A 17,967-nucleotide genomic window follows, 5' to 3' on the forward strand; every position below is an offset into this window, starting at 1 on the left:
ACGCCGCCCTTAAAAAGCACAGTCTTAGCCCAAGTGAATCCCATCTCCCTATGCCCACACCCTACTCCAGGTGCCCGCCATCAGGCATGCATTCAGGACCGCAAGGATCCATCATCTATCCTGATGGCAGGAGGGCAGAAAAGCCTGACATTTTTCCTTACCCTACACTTATGTATAAAATTAAAGGGGGAAGGGAAGAGGAAATAAGATAATTCAGCATGGTGGTTGTCTCTGAGAGGGAGACCTCAGGACGTGCTGGGAGAGGTGTGCAGAGGTAGGTAGGAGTGATGGTTAACGTCCTACTTCTTGGGCTGGAGAGGGTGATGGCGTGATGGTGTCAAGAGTGTTCATTGTATTTTAAAAGCAGGCCATGTATGGGCCTTTTAAAAAAAATGTAAAAACCTGAAAATTATAAACTTGACTTCTTTGAAAGCAATAATTATTTACCCAGCTTCAGACTTCAAGCCTGTGGAGGGCTTGTAAAACACCTATTTCTGGCCCCCACCATCTGAGCTTCGGATTGGGTGGGCCTGAGAATTTCCATTTCTAGCAAGTTCCCCGGGTGATGCAGATATTGCTGGTCTGAGGATCCACAGCTCTAAGCTATTCAATCCTCTAATATACCTTACAAAGCATACTTTCCAAATCCAATGCCATTCATTTGTCCTGTTTTGAATGCTTTAGAAATTTGTCTGTTATCTTTTTTATCTTTTTTGTTTTTGTTCAAGCTTTCCTAAGAGGGCCTGCTGACTAGTTAGTTTGAGCAAGAAAGATACACTTTTCTTTAAAACAAAGTAAAATAAAAGAGTGATTATCACTATTTAAAAAAGAATGATTTAGAACAAAAAACATCAGTTAGTCAAACTAGTTATGCCGACAATCTGATCATAGTAGATTATAGTAATACCTCAGGATGAATTGTTAACTAGAAGCTGTCATCTCTTTAGTTTATATTATTATGCTATTTTGTCCATCCAAACATGGATAACTGATGACTGACAAAATTCCATATTGCAAGTTGATTAACTTTGCCCAGAGGAAGTGAATTATTTATTTAGTCAGGATGCAGTTTATTCTAACCTACAAATATTGACTGTTCATTGGAAATTATTTTGTTATAGAATCACAGTTTTAGAAAATAATGGTTCATAGAATTTAAAATTCCAGGCAGGTCTTTAGAGATCGAGTTGCTCCCCATTATTTAATGGAGGGAGGCCTGTGACCCAGGGAGGTGCAGCGACTTGTTCAAGATTATTTGGTAAATGGTGGATGGTGGACCTGTGACCGGTCCTCTGAGCTCCACTATCTTCCCCATATTGCGATTCATCGACTAATTACTACTGCTGTCACCTCGCCACTTTAAGTGTATGTGTGTTTTGTTTCTTAGAGAGATTCACTCCTGTAGTGAAGAGCATTTTTCACTGGGAAGGTGATATAGATCTTTTAAGATTGGTTTCGATGAAAGCCATCATCACAGTTCTCTCCACTAAGAGGGTGTGATGGATTTCCTACTTATTTCTCAGTAACTGTTTTCTATACACCCGAACCATATTTTATGATTGTAGACAAATGAATAAGAGTGAATATTGAACTAGTGAATAATTCATGTCAAGGACTTTGAACTGCTGACGGCTTCACCAACATGTAAAAATAGATTGTAAAAATAGATTCCGCCTGTAAACTTATCCTTAGGTGCCAGGGGTTCCTGCACTCCGTGGCCACCAGGATTGAAAATCCCAGTGTAAAATACATACCTGCAGAATTATAAAACTTTAGACTGGCATGCAATGTGATGGTTTTGAATTCTTCTTGAGTTTCTTTTTCCCGGCAGTGGCTTTTAAAAATGAAAGCATACCTAGGAGGGTTCACCCCATGAGTTAATTCATTGTGATAGTTTGGTGACTTCAGATTATATTTCTTCTTATGGGAAAGTCCCCAAACCTATGAAAGAATGAAATTAGGAAGAAAGGCAAGGAACATTTTATAAAAGTTCTTAAAGCAAGAAGATGGGATACTAGGGAGCCCAGAGCTCTGCATGGCCCAGCCAGGGCACTGGTAAAGTGTCACCAGGGGAGGACTTTGGGAGAAACTGTTTCACCCCTGTAAAACCTACTGTCTGCTCAAAATTACTTTCTAGAGCCCCAAATTCCTTGCAGTTTAAAGGGGATGTGCAAGGTTGAGAAATAGACAATTCTTTTGAAATGAACATACTTCTTAAGGAGATGTTTAGTGAACACCATATCATTTGCCCAAGCACCCTGGGTGATGCCTACACAGCTGCAGAAGCTGTGGCTTTGATCACGGTGAGGAATCTGTGTTCCCCCCTCCTCTTGGTCTGTACAGCATCTGTTTCACGAGCCATGACTTACCAGTGAGAGCTACAGAGAAAGCTGGATGTACTAAGGAAAGAGTGGTTCACTCCTGATGTCTTGGAAAATCACTGTGTAGACAACAGGCAGGCTTTCCTTCCCAGTTCCTCTCATCTCACCATAGTTTCTGGAGTTTTCTAGTTTTCTGATCCTTGCTTGCTTCCCATGGGGACACTTCCTGAGCCTAGTTACCCTCAGGGATGTGTTATAGTCTTTGCCATAATACAGAGTATCTTCATTTGGGTTTGAGCTGAGCTACCAGGACCTTCATGCTCTGGATACAGGATGCAAGACTATAGCTTTCCAGCCTCAACCGAGACAGAAGACCATTGGAGGTTTTCTATTTTATCTAGAAATAGAATGTGTAAGAGTTTAATGTCCCATGTCCTAGATCATGTATCTTTTGTTACAATCCATATCTGCAAAGATACGGTATTCTAGTTCCAGAAGGATTATTTCAATAGCCCAAAGAAAGTGGAAACTGCAAGAAGCAGAGGATTCAGGATCATACATATCTTTTCTCTAAAGCTTTTCTGACACGGTGTCTTAGGAAAGTATCCTGGCAGTGTGTTGCTCTATTGCCAATAAGCAGAACGATGCTTTAGTCCAAGGATCAAATCAAACACCAGTGAAGGAAAAACTCGGGATGTCTACAGTTATTTCCTCATTATTGTTTCTAGTTTCCTAACTCGCTTCTTTCTCTGACCTGGATCTTTTCAGAAGAATCTTCTATTTTGTGCTTTCGGTCGTGACTCCTTGACCTCATGTACTTGAACTTTAGCAGTGAGACCAGGCCTTGCCACTGGGAGATGCTTTATGCTTTGTGTAGCTCACTCACATCCATTTTCTGATGTCTTCTCCATGATCTACCTTTCGAGCTTCAGTGTGATCTGGTGTTACCCCCACTTTCCAAGCGAAAAGTATGAGCAGAGAGAAGTAAAGTTTTCCATGACTAGTAAGTAGTAGAGTTGAGATACTACAAATAATTATGAGACAAAATAACTTTTTGTGATACTTATGGTCCCTTCCCCCTCCTTTAAAATAATGCCTGATTCCATCATTAATGGAGGGAGATAGCTAGAGCGGGGTGGGAGGGTTAGAAGTTGACCAGGAAGAGCTTTGAGGAAGAAATACTTTGTCTAGAGCAAATAAGTGGAATTGCTGTGACATATTTATATAATTCTAGTAATTGTAAATTACTATATTATAATCGCCTCTAGAGGGGCTCTAGCAGAATGAAGCCTCTCACCCAGTTCTATGACAGTATTTGTTTTATCATTTTTTCCCAGTAATTGTTGCTCCTATGCCCTCTAGATAGTAATCCTTTGTGTATTAAATGTGTCAGGAATATGTTCTCCCTGTTCCTCATTTGTACTTATGTGATTAAGCAGGTACAGAGCAGTAAGAAAATACGAGATTATCTTTCAAAAAGAAATGCTTGGGATTTTTGTTTAATAGGAATGTTAAAAGTTGAAAAAAAAAGTGGAATTTGGTCCTGAAGAATGGGCAGGGTTTAAAATAGAGTAGGAAAAAAAACAAACAAACAAAAAAGATAGTGTCAAGTAAGAAAGTTCTTGACGCATCCCAGAACTCCGGAGAAGACTGATCTGGCTGAATTGGAGAATTGTCTTTGGATTATAATGGAGATGAAACTGGATAAGGAGATTTTCCTTATTGTGAAGGGCCTTCAGTGCCAGAGTGAAGAATTTGAATTTTGTCCTATGAGGATTTTTAAATGAAGCGTGATATCTAATCATTATTTTGGAAGAATTCAAAATAAGAGTGTGTCAGGTGACTTGCAGGCAGGGAGAAATGGATGTTAGGTGTGCCTGTTGGTGCTAAAGATGAATTAAGTTGGCAGAGGAGTGAAGGAAAATGAAGGGACTAATTCAAGAGATGTTTTCAAGTCAAAATTTCCAGGTCTTGGTGATTGATTGGAAGTCCTTAAGATTACAAAAGGTTGAGAAGATGGTGATGGTTTGGACGACCTGGCAGTATTAACTAAGCTTTTGTGGGAAAATGATATTAAATCCTGGAGACTGGCTACAGGGATTGGGGGCAGAGAGAGGTGAGTGGCATTGGTGACTTTGAGACAATTTTTATGTGACTAATAGGGACGGGGCACACACAATATAAAAAGTTAAATTTTAAGATGACTGGAAACTTCATCCACAGATGAGAACAAGAAGGTAGCACTCGGGTCTCCTTTATTTTATTTTATTTTTTAAATTATTTTTTAAAAGATTATTTATACAAGCACTGGGTACAGTCAGAAGCGTGGGAGGGTGAGAGAATTCACCAGAGCCAGAGCGGGGAGCAGAACAGGCAGACTGACGAAGTACACTGCTGAGGGGAGCAGCGGGCGCCATTTGGGACCCTCACCCAGCGGCCAGGGAGCGAACCCGCGCTGCAGAGGCTGCGGGAAGCTTCACAACCCAGCGCTCCACTGCTGCGCTACCAGGGAGGCCCGGGCCTCCTTTATTTTAAAGAGAAAAGAGAAACCAAAAGAGCAAGGAAAGACTGCTCCTCTCTGTAATGGGTGTTAGTGGTTTGTCACTACCCATTTGCTCACAGGACATCCAAGCTGTGACATCAAGGCTGTGCGCTGCTTAGTAGCAGGACACCCCAGCTAAGTGCCTGCTGCCTCTCCAGGGCCGCCTGTATGAGAAGGCCTGTGTCTTTGGGGAAGCGCCAAGTGTCTCAGGGAGACCAGGAGGCAGCTGAGCCTCTCTGAAACATCCCTCGTCACCCACTCACTGCTTTTGTGTAAATCTGATTTTTTGTTGTTGTTTAAATCTGATTTTGAGTGGCACTAGGATGCACTGCTCTATGAAAAAATACACTTAGAATTTGGTGTTCTTCCTGTGTTGGGTCTAGAGGACTGCTTTATTAATGCCTGTGCCTGCCTTTGCCAATGTGGATTTAACACGGGTTCTTTTTTTCTTCAAATGCCTCCAATCACATTTTCCTTAAACAGTCGTGGTATATAGACAACGAGATAGAGGAGATCAGCGGCCTGGAGCAGTGCTGCAGCCTGGCGCACCTCAGCCTGGCCCAAAACAAGATCAAGACCATCGGTGGCTTACATGCGTTACCCCTCAAGACACTTTGTCTGGTAAGTCTAATAAAAGTGTTGTTCTTTGTTTTTTCTTACATCGTTGTAGCCCCCAGAGTTCTCCCACCACCATGTCACCCATGAACTGTCACCATAGCCCCGTGTGCTCTTTCCTCCCCTGTTTGACCCTGCTCTCTCCTCCCCACATGTGCTGATTGCCTTGGGTGCATGCTAGTTTTGACTTTTTTCTTTACCTTTTGTTTGGTTTCTCTATATTCCACATATAAGTGAGACCATCCAATATTTATCTTTCTTTCTGACTTATCTCACTGAGTATCATCCCTTCCAGCTCCATCCACGTTGCTACCAATGGTATGAGTTTGTCTTTTTTGATTGTTGAGTAAGATTCCGTTGTGTAAATAGACCTCAGCTTTTTGATTCATTTGTCTATTTTGGGGCATTTAGATTGTTTCCATATCTTGGCTATTGTAAATAGTGCTGCAATAAACATAGGAGTGTGGGTTTCCTTTCGAATTAGTGTTTTTGCATTTAAGGGCATTATTCTTTATAGAGGTTCTAGTTAATGTGTTAGAAAATGTATGAATTATAATTACTTAAGAATTTTCAATTTTATAAAGAGCTAACTCCTTAATGACATGTTAATGTCTTTAATTTTGTTTGCTCCTTTCTGTGTCGGGGTGTGTGTGTGTGTGTGTGTGCATTATCAACATTTAATGCTAAGGTAAAATGACTTTCTAATATGGCATCCAAATTCAATTTTTTAAAAGATTGACTTTTTTTACACTGAGATAGGTATACACTTAACAACTATTAAAATGCTTTTTATAATGTCTTACTGCTAAAACTGCATTTAAGTATATCTAAACATAAAATTTATTGCTGATAATACTTTATTGCTCTCCAATGAACCATACGATGTTCTCTGAGCACCGAGTTTTGGAATTCCTATTATACTGATGCATGCAAGTCTATTCTAGAAAACCAGAATTAGTTCAGAGAACAAATGAACAACTTTAATCAGAAAGTTAAAAAATATTTTCCTGTAGAGAACATTCTTCTCCAGCAAGATGACATATTATATGACTATGATTCAATGAAAATACAGATAATTTACGAAAATAACAGCAGGATCATTATAACCACAAGGATATATAATTATATCTATATATAAATTATATAATTATATCTATTATTATATATGTGTTATATATATGATATATAATATATATTCTAACCACAAAGATATATATATATTATTTTTGAAATAATTATATATCTTAGTGTTAGGTATAGCTCACTAATTAGGTATAGCTCGCTAATTTGGGGAATGATAATATATAGTTTGTGGGTTACCCAAGGGACTCTCTCTTCTTCCTTTCCTCCTCCCTCCTATTCTAACCCTGGGATGGCTCTGCTCTTCTTTTAGTACATGTGTCACCAGGTGGGCAGGAAGAGTTTTAAGTAATGAAGCTGGTGATTTACTAATTTCCTCTGTGAAATCCCACACAGGGGACTGTTGAACTATTGTTTGAAATGGCATCTTGGATTATCTGCAGATTTTAGACATATATGTCACACACACACACACGCATATTATTCTATCTTATTTAATCACAGACATCTGAAGGCTGCCTATCTGTCCATTTTCTTTCCCATAGCTTTTTTGCTTGAAGTATTTTTTTAAAAAGACCTTTTACGTCTCACAGTGAGTCCTGAGGATGGAATTGAGATGTGGAAAGGTCTAATAATTTCCCCAAGGTTCCACATTTTCTGCTTGTGAAGGTGGGTTAGCAAAACAGAAATGAAAGTGAATTTGATAAGTTGGATTGAAAATTGAAAAACTATGAGAGAGAACTGGATGATTTGCAGGATTATTAGCAATATGTACCATCACCTTGTAGCTGGCTAGAAGCTTTTCCTTTCCTTTACAAGTCTTTTCTGGACTGGCATTCCCATTAACTTCAGTGGAGCATGATATGTGGGGTGGTGATCTTATTAAGGGAATCAGAATTGAACTTGGGAGTAACAACATATAACACGTTCATCCTCAGAGTTTGTTCCAATAACTAAGAAATCCATGTTGGCAGTTCCCTTTCAAGTAACTTTTAGAGAAAGCATAAAATGCCTGCTTTTTCTATAAATAGATTAGGTGGTTTGTCCCATCCCCTGTCCTCATCACCCAAGATAAACTTAAATGCAGGTTATCTGCACCCCTATGTTTATTGCAGAGCTATTTACAATAGGTAAGATATGGAAACAATCCAAATGCCCAAAAATTGACGAGTGGGTCAAGAAGATGCGGTACCTATACACAATGGAATCTTACTCAGCAGTCAAAAAAGATAAACTCATGCTATTCACAGCAGCATGGATAGTACTAGAAGGGATTATGCTCAACGAAATAACCTAGAAAGAAAAAGAAAAATATCGGATGATTTCACTTATAGGAAGAATATAGGGGAACCAAATAAGGGTTCAAGAAAAAAAATAATTAAAAAGCAAAATTAACAGGCAATTATAAATTAGAGACACTCTGCAGGGGAGGGAGAGGGTTTAAGACAGGGGAGGGAAGAGCACAAGGGACTGTGGTGATGGTGCACGGGTGACTAGGTGGTGGGAATTATATGGGGCTACACCTGAGAGGAGAAAGCACACATTGTACAAAAAGGAAGAATGATGTAAAATATAATAAAAAATAAAAAAAAATTTAGTTATGCTGTCATCATTCATTGTCCTTAAAACATTTGGGTATGGGAAGGTTTTCTTTACCAAATAAAATACATGGGTGATACACATTTGCTTCCATAATTCTTAATGCTTTTTAAACATTTTATGGAATCAGAAAACCAGTTGAAAAGAATGCATTTTACAATGTAGACAAAAAAAGACCAAATCACTATATAATTCTCTTCCATCAACTTTTATGATGAAAGGAAAGGTGGTTCACTTGTGGGCTAGCAGTAAGGAAAGTGCATTCCAGACCTTCAACTTCATTTTGTCTGAGTAAGAGTTGCTTGTTTTTGACTCCCAAGTCGTAGATTAAGACTGTTTCTTGTTTCATTTATTTAAGACTCTAGCTATCTCACGAGACTCCCTTTCCACTTGTCATGATAGAATGAGCAAGAACTGTTCTTGCAGAAACTGGATGTCCACTTTTGGGAGTGAAGTATCTGTCTTAGCGATGGACAAAGTGGTTGCATTGATGACTTTCAGAAATTCTGACTGAATTTTTCCCACTTCTGCTTTCTTTTATGACTTTAGGATATCTAATTAAATTTTTCTATTCCTCACTCTACTCTCAGACATCTAACCACTTTGAAAGCCATCAGAGACACTGTAAAGAATTATTATTGTCTATCTTCCACATCTATAGCACCTCAAAGGTCTTTGGGAAAAAGTGTATTGTATATAAATTTGATATGTGGGCATATTTCAAATAGGATATTGAGGCCTTATTTCAATAAGCTAAATTAATATGGATATTATGTTAAGTTTAGTGTTAGTTTTTTTCTTTCCCTTTGCCATTACCTTTTTCTATAACTTTTTTGAACTCTGAACAGTAGGAAATATGCCTTACCTTAGGGGAATGGGGTTATAAGTGTTTTTTTCCTCCTTACTATGGAAGCTTTCAAACATATATAAAAATAAAGGGAATAGTTTAATGAGCCCCCATGTACAATCACTCAGCATTATAGATTGTCAGCATTCTATTCATATATTTTAAAGTCATAAAATTATACTAATGAATGCAAATCTTCCTCATTATTGAAGTGAAATCGTATGAAAAATAGGATGAAAATGAGTGCTTGCTTTTAAATGTACCAGGAAATGTGTACCAAGAAAAAGATTATAGATTGAGGAGAATGCTATAATTTAATTTCTTAGTTCCTAAGTGCTTATTCTACGTTTTCAAAGTTAAAAAATGGGCATAATGTGGCATTAATTGAAATTTCAAAGTTACTCTTTGTTGTGATTCTCAACTTTAACTCAAAGTTTAGCTTTATTATAGCACGTTATTACCTCTTGAAGACTAAGGAACCCAAGGAATTATGAATATATTAGAAAATGTGCAAGAAAATGCAAATTGCTATGATCACTATCACTATGGTTTGTTGTTCTGAGTACACAGAGGTTGGGGTTGGGAAAGAGGACAACATTTGAGTCTTAAATATTTGTTTTATGCTTATTGTTGAAGAAGACGCTTATGGGTAAATTATTGAAGAACCGAGTTTGGTTATCTGTTGTTTAACTGGCCACTCCAGGTGTAGTGTGGAGAAATGTTATTAATTAACTGTTTTGTTAACTAGCAATTCCGAGTCTGAGCCGGGTGCTGCTGTGTAGTTCTTGTGCCTCACCCAGCTGGCTGACTGACTAGGGGCCAGAATGGCTGGGTTCTTCCTCTGTTTACTCCGATTGCCCCTCTGCATCTTACCTCCCCCACAAGTGACCCCTTCACCATTTCTCTTTGGGAGAGTAGCTAGAGTTCTTACATGGCAGCTCAGGGCTCCATGATACAAGAGGAGAAGCTGCCGGGCCTTCTCAAGTCTTGCCTTGGGGTTTTGCAGACTTCCGCCATTTTCTTTTGATAAAGACGAGTTATAGATCCAAGGTAGATTCAAGAGGAGGGGACTGCACAAGAGCATGAACAACGGGGGATGTGTGTCAAACTACTACAACCCTCATGACATGAAGTGACTATTTGGAATGTTTAGAATTTTTCTGAATTTTGAATGTTTCTGAAAACCATGTTGTATGCAGAAATGACAATACTCAACTGATTTGTTGTGACAGTGATGAAGGAATCATGTTACATTTATATTTCTAAAGATAAACATGGATTTAGGCTGCCATTGCATGCTTCTGCTACTTAGCTGTTGTCTTATCAATTTTAACATTTATCTTGTAAAACTGTAGTGAAATGCTGCATTCTATCCTTTCAGCTGAAAAACTGGGAATCCTTTCTGGGGCATCTGTATATGTGGTTAGGGAGGTGATTGATGAAAATAGTAGTGTGGGCTTACTTAAGAGATTTGGGACAGTATCCAGGATAAGAACTTATCACTGTGTTTTTTCCTGCTAGAAGCCTTTAAGACATTGAGTGTTTTTATCCATTTTTAGAGAAATAACCAGATTGAGAAGATCACGGGTTTGGAGGAACTAAGAGTCCTGCAGCTCGTGGATCTGTCCTGCAATGAGATCAGCAGCCTCCAAGGCTTAGAGAATCATGAGTTTTTGGAAATCATCAACTTAGAGAATAATAAGGTAATGTCACACTCGATGTGTCTTGGCTTCAGTATCTCATAAGGGGACTTGCTTGGACCTATTACTGGTTTCTCAAAGGTTGTCACATTAAATGCCACATTAAATGTTATTCTAGAAAACCTCCTGGAGCTATAGTCGCAGGACTTAAAAAAAATTTGTAAATGTTTTCAATTTTTAATTTTTGAAAAATTCACTCCCAGACACATTCTTTTAAAATTTTAAACTGCAGCCATGCTAACAATTATCAACTGCACATGACTTTCTGAAGAAGGTGTGTATGTGTAGAAAGATGCCATAGGAATGCCTAAGATGTCAGAACAAGGAAAATGGAGATGTAAGAGTAGCCTCAGGCTGGTATTGCCCATACCTGCCATTGAAAGAGAAGAGGCACAGGGAGTGAATTCTTATATTCTATTGGTAGCAACAGTGAGTTATTCCTAATATGTATGATTTGGGGATTGGATTTATTCAAATTTCCATATCTGGCATAATGCAAACTTCAATTCAAAAATTATACATAAATTGGTTTTCACTCTTAATTAAATTTTATGTTTAATAAAGCATTTGTCCTTCTAACCATAGCATATTAATTTGGTAGCTCTAGCTGACTTCTTATGCTGTAAAGTCTACACAGTGATTATATTCATACTACGCACTTTGTCATATTTTGGAGAAAGATTTCATAAGCGAGTTGAATGTGTACTTCTTCCTGAAAGTGAAATGTTTGGCTGACACTGATGAGACATTGGTCCTTCCTTGGGTGACATGTGAGGTTCTGTTCAGCTGTGATCATTCTTATATCAAGTTATGTCTGATGAATGTTTCTTCAGTCAACTTCCACCACCTGTTAGATTTCTAAACACCAAGAAAAGTCAATCACTAGATATGGCAAGAAGTGGATTTCCAATCACAGACAAAACTCTTTTTTCTCTTTTTCACTTGATTTGTATGTGAAATTATTTTGTCAATTTCTAAAGCTAATTCTAATGGGTGACTTTTATTCACGGTACTGTGTCTCCTGTGAAGTCAGTACAATCTCCGATTCATATAGTTGGTCTTTTTCATCAAACTGCCTCTAAAATGGTTCTCACCATTTTGGTGTTGGAAAGGTGAAATGTACTTGTTAAATCTTGACTTGGTACATCTCAGGATTTAGGAAAAGGAGTAGTGGTGATAATAATAACTAGAGTCTAAAATCTAGAGGTACTGAGTACTTAGAGGACACTGTTCTAAGCACTTTATGTGTATCATTTCATGTAACTGTCACTACCACTACAAGCCCATTATTATTGCTTTTTTACAGATGAAGAAACTGAGGCACAGAGAGGTTAAGTAATTTTCCCAAAGTTAAATATCTAACAAGCGGCAGGGCCAGGAGCCCAGTACAGAATGGGTTGCCTCCAGAAGCAGTGTTCTTAACCCTCCTGGGTAATATAGTGATTAAATGTTATTTCCCCTCAGAAAAGCATTCGATGCAATGATCTGAAAGTGTGTGCTTCCTGATAGAAATATAATACGAGCTGTAAATGCAAGCCACATAGGTGATTTTAAATCTTCTAGTAGTCACATTAAAATGCTGAAGAGGAGGTAGGCGGAATTAATTTTAATAACATGTTGTTTAGCTCAACATACCTAAAATATCATTTTAACACGTAATATACATAAAGGTGATCAAGGTGGTATCTTATATTCTGTTGTTTCATGCTAAGTTTTTGACACCGCCATTTGAATTCATCCTAGCCATGTTCCAAGTAGCCACATGTAACCAGTAGCTACGATGTTAGATAGTGCAAGTCTAGAAAGAACTCATGAGTAGTTTCCTGTTCTCTTTCATTTCAGGAGACTTTTCAAATTACATTTGAAAAAGTTGAGAAAAGGGTAAAAAAAGGGCACCATTAAGTGAAAAAAGGGAGTTTATAATTTTCAAATGTTAAAGAGATTCCATAAAAAAAAGTGGCCACCTGTCCCAAGCGGGGGGTGGGGGGGGGTGGGGAGGGTGGGGGGGAGATCCTTTGGCAACAATTGGGTCTGTAACAATAACATAATTTCCGGGCTCCCTGCTGGGCAGGTTGGGGAGCAACGATAGTACTTTGAAATATTCTTTGAGTCTTCCAGAGAGCTCCTCAGAGATTTCTCCAGCACTGCTGGGAATACCGAGTATCAGAGATGGAAAACTTCTTATTCAAAAGAAACACAACATGGCCATTGCTTGTCGTGGGATCCTTTTGATGTCAGGAATATTGATTGATTGGTAGCATGCTCACCAGTGTTGTTTACTTGGTTTTAGCTGTTGAGACATTGCAGTACCTTCATGTGACCATTTCATCATCTCTTAAGATCCTTTGTGAATGTTCATTAGGGGCTATAATTTGGGGGCCTCTATCACCCTCCACTGTATAGTCCTTGATCTTTTGATGTCATTTCTAGCATGTAGATTTCCCCTCCTCCCCCTAGTAACACTATTGCAACTTCAGTCCTTTCTCCGGGAAGCAAGATGTCGATTTGGGAGTAACTTAGAGAATGCTATTTTACTTTTCTGCGTCAACATCATTATTTCCCAGTATGCATTCCCAGTTACTTTTCTGAATTGTTGTAAGGATTAACAAGATCACCCTCGGGCCTCTCCTGGTGGCACAGTGGTTGAGTGCTGGGCTGCGAAGCTGCCCACAGCCTCTGCAGCGCCGGTTCAATCCCAGGCAAGGGCCCCACATGGCACGTAGACCTCTCCTGCCACGCCCGCTGCTCCCCTCAGCACTGTATTTCGTCAGTCTGCCTGTTCTGCTCCCTGCTCTGTCTCTGGTGAATTCTCACCCTCCCACGCTTCTGACTGTACCCAGTGCTTGTATTAATAAAATAAATAAATCTTTAAAAAAAAAAAAACAAACAAGGTCACCCTCAGTAATACTCACAGACCAACAGAACCATGGAAATAACTGAAATCCTGGTAACAGCTGCAGCCCCGGCAGAGGTCCTAGTCTTCACATCTCTGCAGTGCTCTCGACCGTACTCTAGATCATTCTCCCTGAATGCTGATGGGGGCTACTGCAGCTAAAAGCCATTACCCTAGTCTTTATGGTTGTGATGCTTTATATAAGGAGGCCATTCTTCACGGAGGACCTCTTGTTTATTGTTGTTCAGAAATAGATGCACTTAGTGTCTCAGGCAAGCAAGTGTGTGGCTGTTACTTTTGTCTTCGTTGGGGATTCTGACACATACCTCTGTTCATATATGTGCACAAAAAGAATTTGGGGGGATTGAGCGCAATGTGGCTTCTAAGTGAACTTAATTTCTCTCTGGAGTTGTTTGTTAATCCTGTAAGGAGAGGGTTGGCCCAGAGGATCCCTTGGGATATCTGAGCCTCCTAGGCGTTACAATACTTGTATAGAGGTGGCTGAGCCTGGGATGACAGATCTTCTAAAATCAGTCCCTGTTTTACCTGGCAAAGGTACATCCACCATGAGTGTCAGATAGGAAGGATGTCTTTGGAGGCATCGGGGCTCCTTATACATACATAATCCCCATCTCCCAGAAGCCCATAAGTTCAGCTTGATAAGGAGAGCATTTTAGTGGATTTTTTTTTTTTTGGAGAGGGGGGTCTTTCCTTCTAGTCCATGCTCACAAACCTACCATCTAAAGAATGTCAGCTGCATGAACCTTCAGATACTGACAGCTGATGGCAGTTATTCAGAGATGCACAGGTTGTGCCCTGGAACTGGGACTTCACCTTTTTTTTTTTTTTTTTAAGATTTATTTATGTGCACAAGAGCTGGGGTATAGGCCAGAGGTGCAGGGAGGTGAAAGGATTCACCAGAGACAGAGTGGGGAGCAGAACAGGTGGATTAACTGAAATACATTGCTGAGGGGAGCAGTTGGCAAGACAGGAGAGGTCTGCTGCACCATGTGGGTCAGCTCTCTGGCTGGGGATTGAACCCATGCTGCAGTGGCTGCGGATAGCTTCATAGTGCTGACACTTAACCCCTTGCCCCACCTGGGAGGCCCCTGGAACTTCACCTTTTGTGTTGTGTGTTAGGAAGTGTCGTCCTTTGAATATGGCACATGCCCCACCCTGCCCCCTGGGGAGCAGTTGATCTTATGGTTGGCTGTCTTGTGTATGGTGTCATGTGGCTGGAGAACGCCAGAATTAGTCTATCCTACTGGAGGAGTGCTTTCACAAGGTGTACAGAAATGACTTGGGGAAAAGTAGAAATTAAAAAGTGATTATTAATTTCTTGCAGAAGTTCAATATCTACATTTGAAATAAAATTCCAATTATGCTATTTTGGGGTGTTTTAAATAAAACTATTGGTCTTTAGTGGAGAATTTAGGTCTGCTGCAACCCAAGCTCTATCCCTGGTCAATTTTTTTTTTTAAGATTTTTATTTATTTATTTATTTATACAAGCACTGGGTACAGTCAGAAGCACAGGAGGGTGAGAGAATTCACCAGAGCCAGAGCAGGGAGCAGAGCAGGCAGAAGGACCAAAGTACACTGCTGAGGGGAGCAGCGGGCTGCAGGAGAGGTCTGTGCACCATGTGGGACCCTCCTCCGGTGGCCGGGGAGCAGCCGGGGATCGAACCGGAGCTTCAGAGGCTGTGGGCAGCTTTGCAACCCAGCGCTCAACTGCTGCGCCACTGGGGAAGCCCTATCCCTGGTCAATTTAAGACACTATCAAGCTCTCTTTTTCCCTCTTTACATGTCAAGTTGTGGAACATAACCTATACAGAGAAGAGTGTAAAACATAAATGTACAGTTCAACAAAAAATGTTAGGCCGAACACCTATGTAACACCTCCACCAAGGAATATATCATGCAATTTTCATTTTTATCTTTCTATACTATAATTAACTCATTGAAAACATGATCGCATTATGCATGTGCAGGCAGCAAGAGGCGTCACCAGCCACAAATAACCAGGTAGCAGAAGTTGTGCTGGGAAGGGAGATCCGGGAACTGGAAGATGAGGAAGGATTCATGGGGGAGGGGAAGAGAACCAGGACTTTGCATGTGTTTTTGATACTGATTCTACATACTGTTTTATTTCTGTTTTAAAATAAACATGGCTGAGAGGAGAAAATTCTCACTGTTATCTGACCATAGACAAAGACTGTGTGTGCTCATGGATATTGAAGGGCATTGTAGTGATTCCCTGTCAATAGGACTTTGCAGAATTATCATTAAAAAGTGCCTCCCCTGTGGTGCAGTGGATTGAGCACAGTGCTGTGAGGCTGTCCGCAGCCTCTGCAGCGCAGGTTCGATTCCCAACCGGCCCCAGGGAGATACCCACATGGTGCGGCAGACCTCTATTGTCTCGCCTGCTGCTCCCCTCAGTAGTGTTTTTGGTTGTCTGCCTGTTCTGCACCCCGCTCTATCTCTGGCAAATTCTCTCACCCTCCCATGCCTCTGACCTGTACCCCAGTTCTTGTATAAATAATCTTTAAAAAAAAAAAAAAAGGGCCTCCCTGGTGGTGCAAGGAGTTAAGACACAACCTATGATGCTGTCTGCAACCTCTGTAGCATGAGTTCGATCCCCAGACAGCCAGGGAGCAACCTGCATGGCGCGGCAGACCTCTCTGACTCGCATGCTTCTCCCCTCAGCAGTGCTTTTGGCCTGTCCGCCTGTTCTGCTCCCCACTCTGTCTCTGGTGAATCCTCTCACCCTCCCGCACCTCTGGCCTGTACCCCGGTTCTTGTATAAATAAAAAATAAATCTAGGGCCTCCCCCGGTGGCGCAGCGAGTTGAGCGCAGTGCTGTGGAGCTGTCTGCAGCCTCTGCAGTGCCAGTTTGATCCCCGCCAGCCTTGGAGCAACCCACATGGCTAGCAGGCTTCTCCTGTCTCGTCCACTGCTCCCCTCAGCAGTGTATTTCGTCAGTCTGCCTGTTCCATTCCCCACTGTCTCTGGTGAATCCTCTCACCCTCCCACGCATCTGGCCTGTACCCCGGTTCTTGTATAAATAAAAAAAAAATCTTTAAAAATAAATAAATAAAAATCTTTTTAAAAGCTGGATATTCAACAGAGCAGTTTTTTAAAATGAGTTGCATTTAAAGGATCCAGAGTAGCTTCCTTTATATTTTGTTTTTTGTTGTCTTTGTGCATTTAGTCTGTAGATAATATTTTGTTTCTCTGATTAAACAGATTGCTGAGCTGAACGAAATAGAATACATTGAGCATCTACCTCTCCTTCGAGTTCTCAATCTTCTGGGAAATCCAATTCAGGTGAGAGTGTTTATAGCAAAGAAAGGGGGATGAAGATGTTAGAATTCTTTCAGGGAGTGCTTTGGTAAAGAACTTCAGAGCTATGCTAAATAAATAGTGTATTTATTATCCTTCTTTGTCTGGTAGGAAACAATTAGAAGGGATAAGCCAAGTAGCACCTAGGAGCCCCTATCAGTGCCAGTAAAGTGAAATCAAAGGTTGGTTACCTACTATGTGTGGTCATTTATGACTCATCCAGGTGGCAATAAAGATTATAGGGAGCGAGTGAGATGGTAGGGCAACATCCTTGGCAACATCCTTTTATGTTAGCAAATGCGCAGTGCTGGTGGTGTTGGCAGAATATGGTTCCTGTTTCATAACAGGGAAAGATTAGATACCTAATCTTAATTTGCCTGGATTTAGCTGTGGGACTGGCAGTGTCATAAAATGACTGTAGGAAAAAACGATGCCTTTCCTATGGATTCTTTACCCTGGGGATCAAAAGCTTGCCACTCCTTTTCAGGCCTTTCTCTTTTTCTCCATTGATAGGTCTTTCCTTTCTCCTAGTCTCTGTCCTTCTATTTATGCCCCTATGTCCTTCATCCACTTCCCCTACCCCCCACTCACTTCTCTTACTTTTTCATTGAGTCTTGCATTCGTATTTATCTCTGAGTACCTTGATTTTTGTGTGAATTTTTTCATTTTGATGAATAAATCCACAGACAGAAAGAAAACAAAATGAAAAATAAGATTGAACAATAAAAACAATCCTTGGTATGGGAATGGCAAGGAATTGGAAAGGACCTCTGGGAAAGAGGGGAGTGGGGCTTACAAAGTCCATCACCCCAGTTTCAGGTGGGCAGAGTATGCAGGTGCATAAACAAACAGCAAAGCCCTTTCACGCACATGAACTCACTTATATATACAGCTGCCCCCTCCCCCTACACACTGCAGTACACATGAGACACCTTTGGGTCTCCATTCATGTGCATACTCATCTACAACATGCATCTTCCACTAACCTTTCCCTTCAAAGAGATGTCACTTCTTCATATAAAAATCTTC

At 40.3% G+C, this 17,967-nt stretch overlaps 1 protein-coding gene across 1 annotated transcript in view; it reads left to right on the forward strand.

The window, feature by feature from the left end:
• The window catches only part of LRGUK (leucine rich repeats and guanylate kinase domain containing), a gene marked incomplete at both ends in the record, with an annotated part of 92,964 nt that overhangs the window by 17,810 nt on the left and 57,187 nt on the right, over positions 1–17,967 (forward strand). The window contains 3 exons of the mRNA XM_084230647.1: positions 5,360–5,484; positions 10,564–10,707; positions 16,843–16,923. Of these exons, the coding sequence (XP_084086773.1) occupies positions 5,360–5,484; positions 10,564–10,707; positions 16,843–16,923 (350 nt within the window). The remainder of the gene's footprint in view (positions 1–5,359; positions 5,485–10,563; positions 10,708–16,842; positions 16,924–17,967) is intronic.

This window comes from Talpa europaea (assembly GCF_964194135.1).
Source record: "Talpa europaea genome assembly, chromosome: 3".
Taxonomy (NCBI): domain Eukaryota; kingdom Metazoa; phylum Chordata; class Mammalia; order Eulipotyphla; family Talpidae; genus Talpa; species Talpa europaea.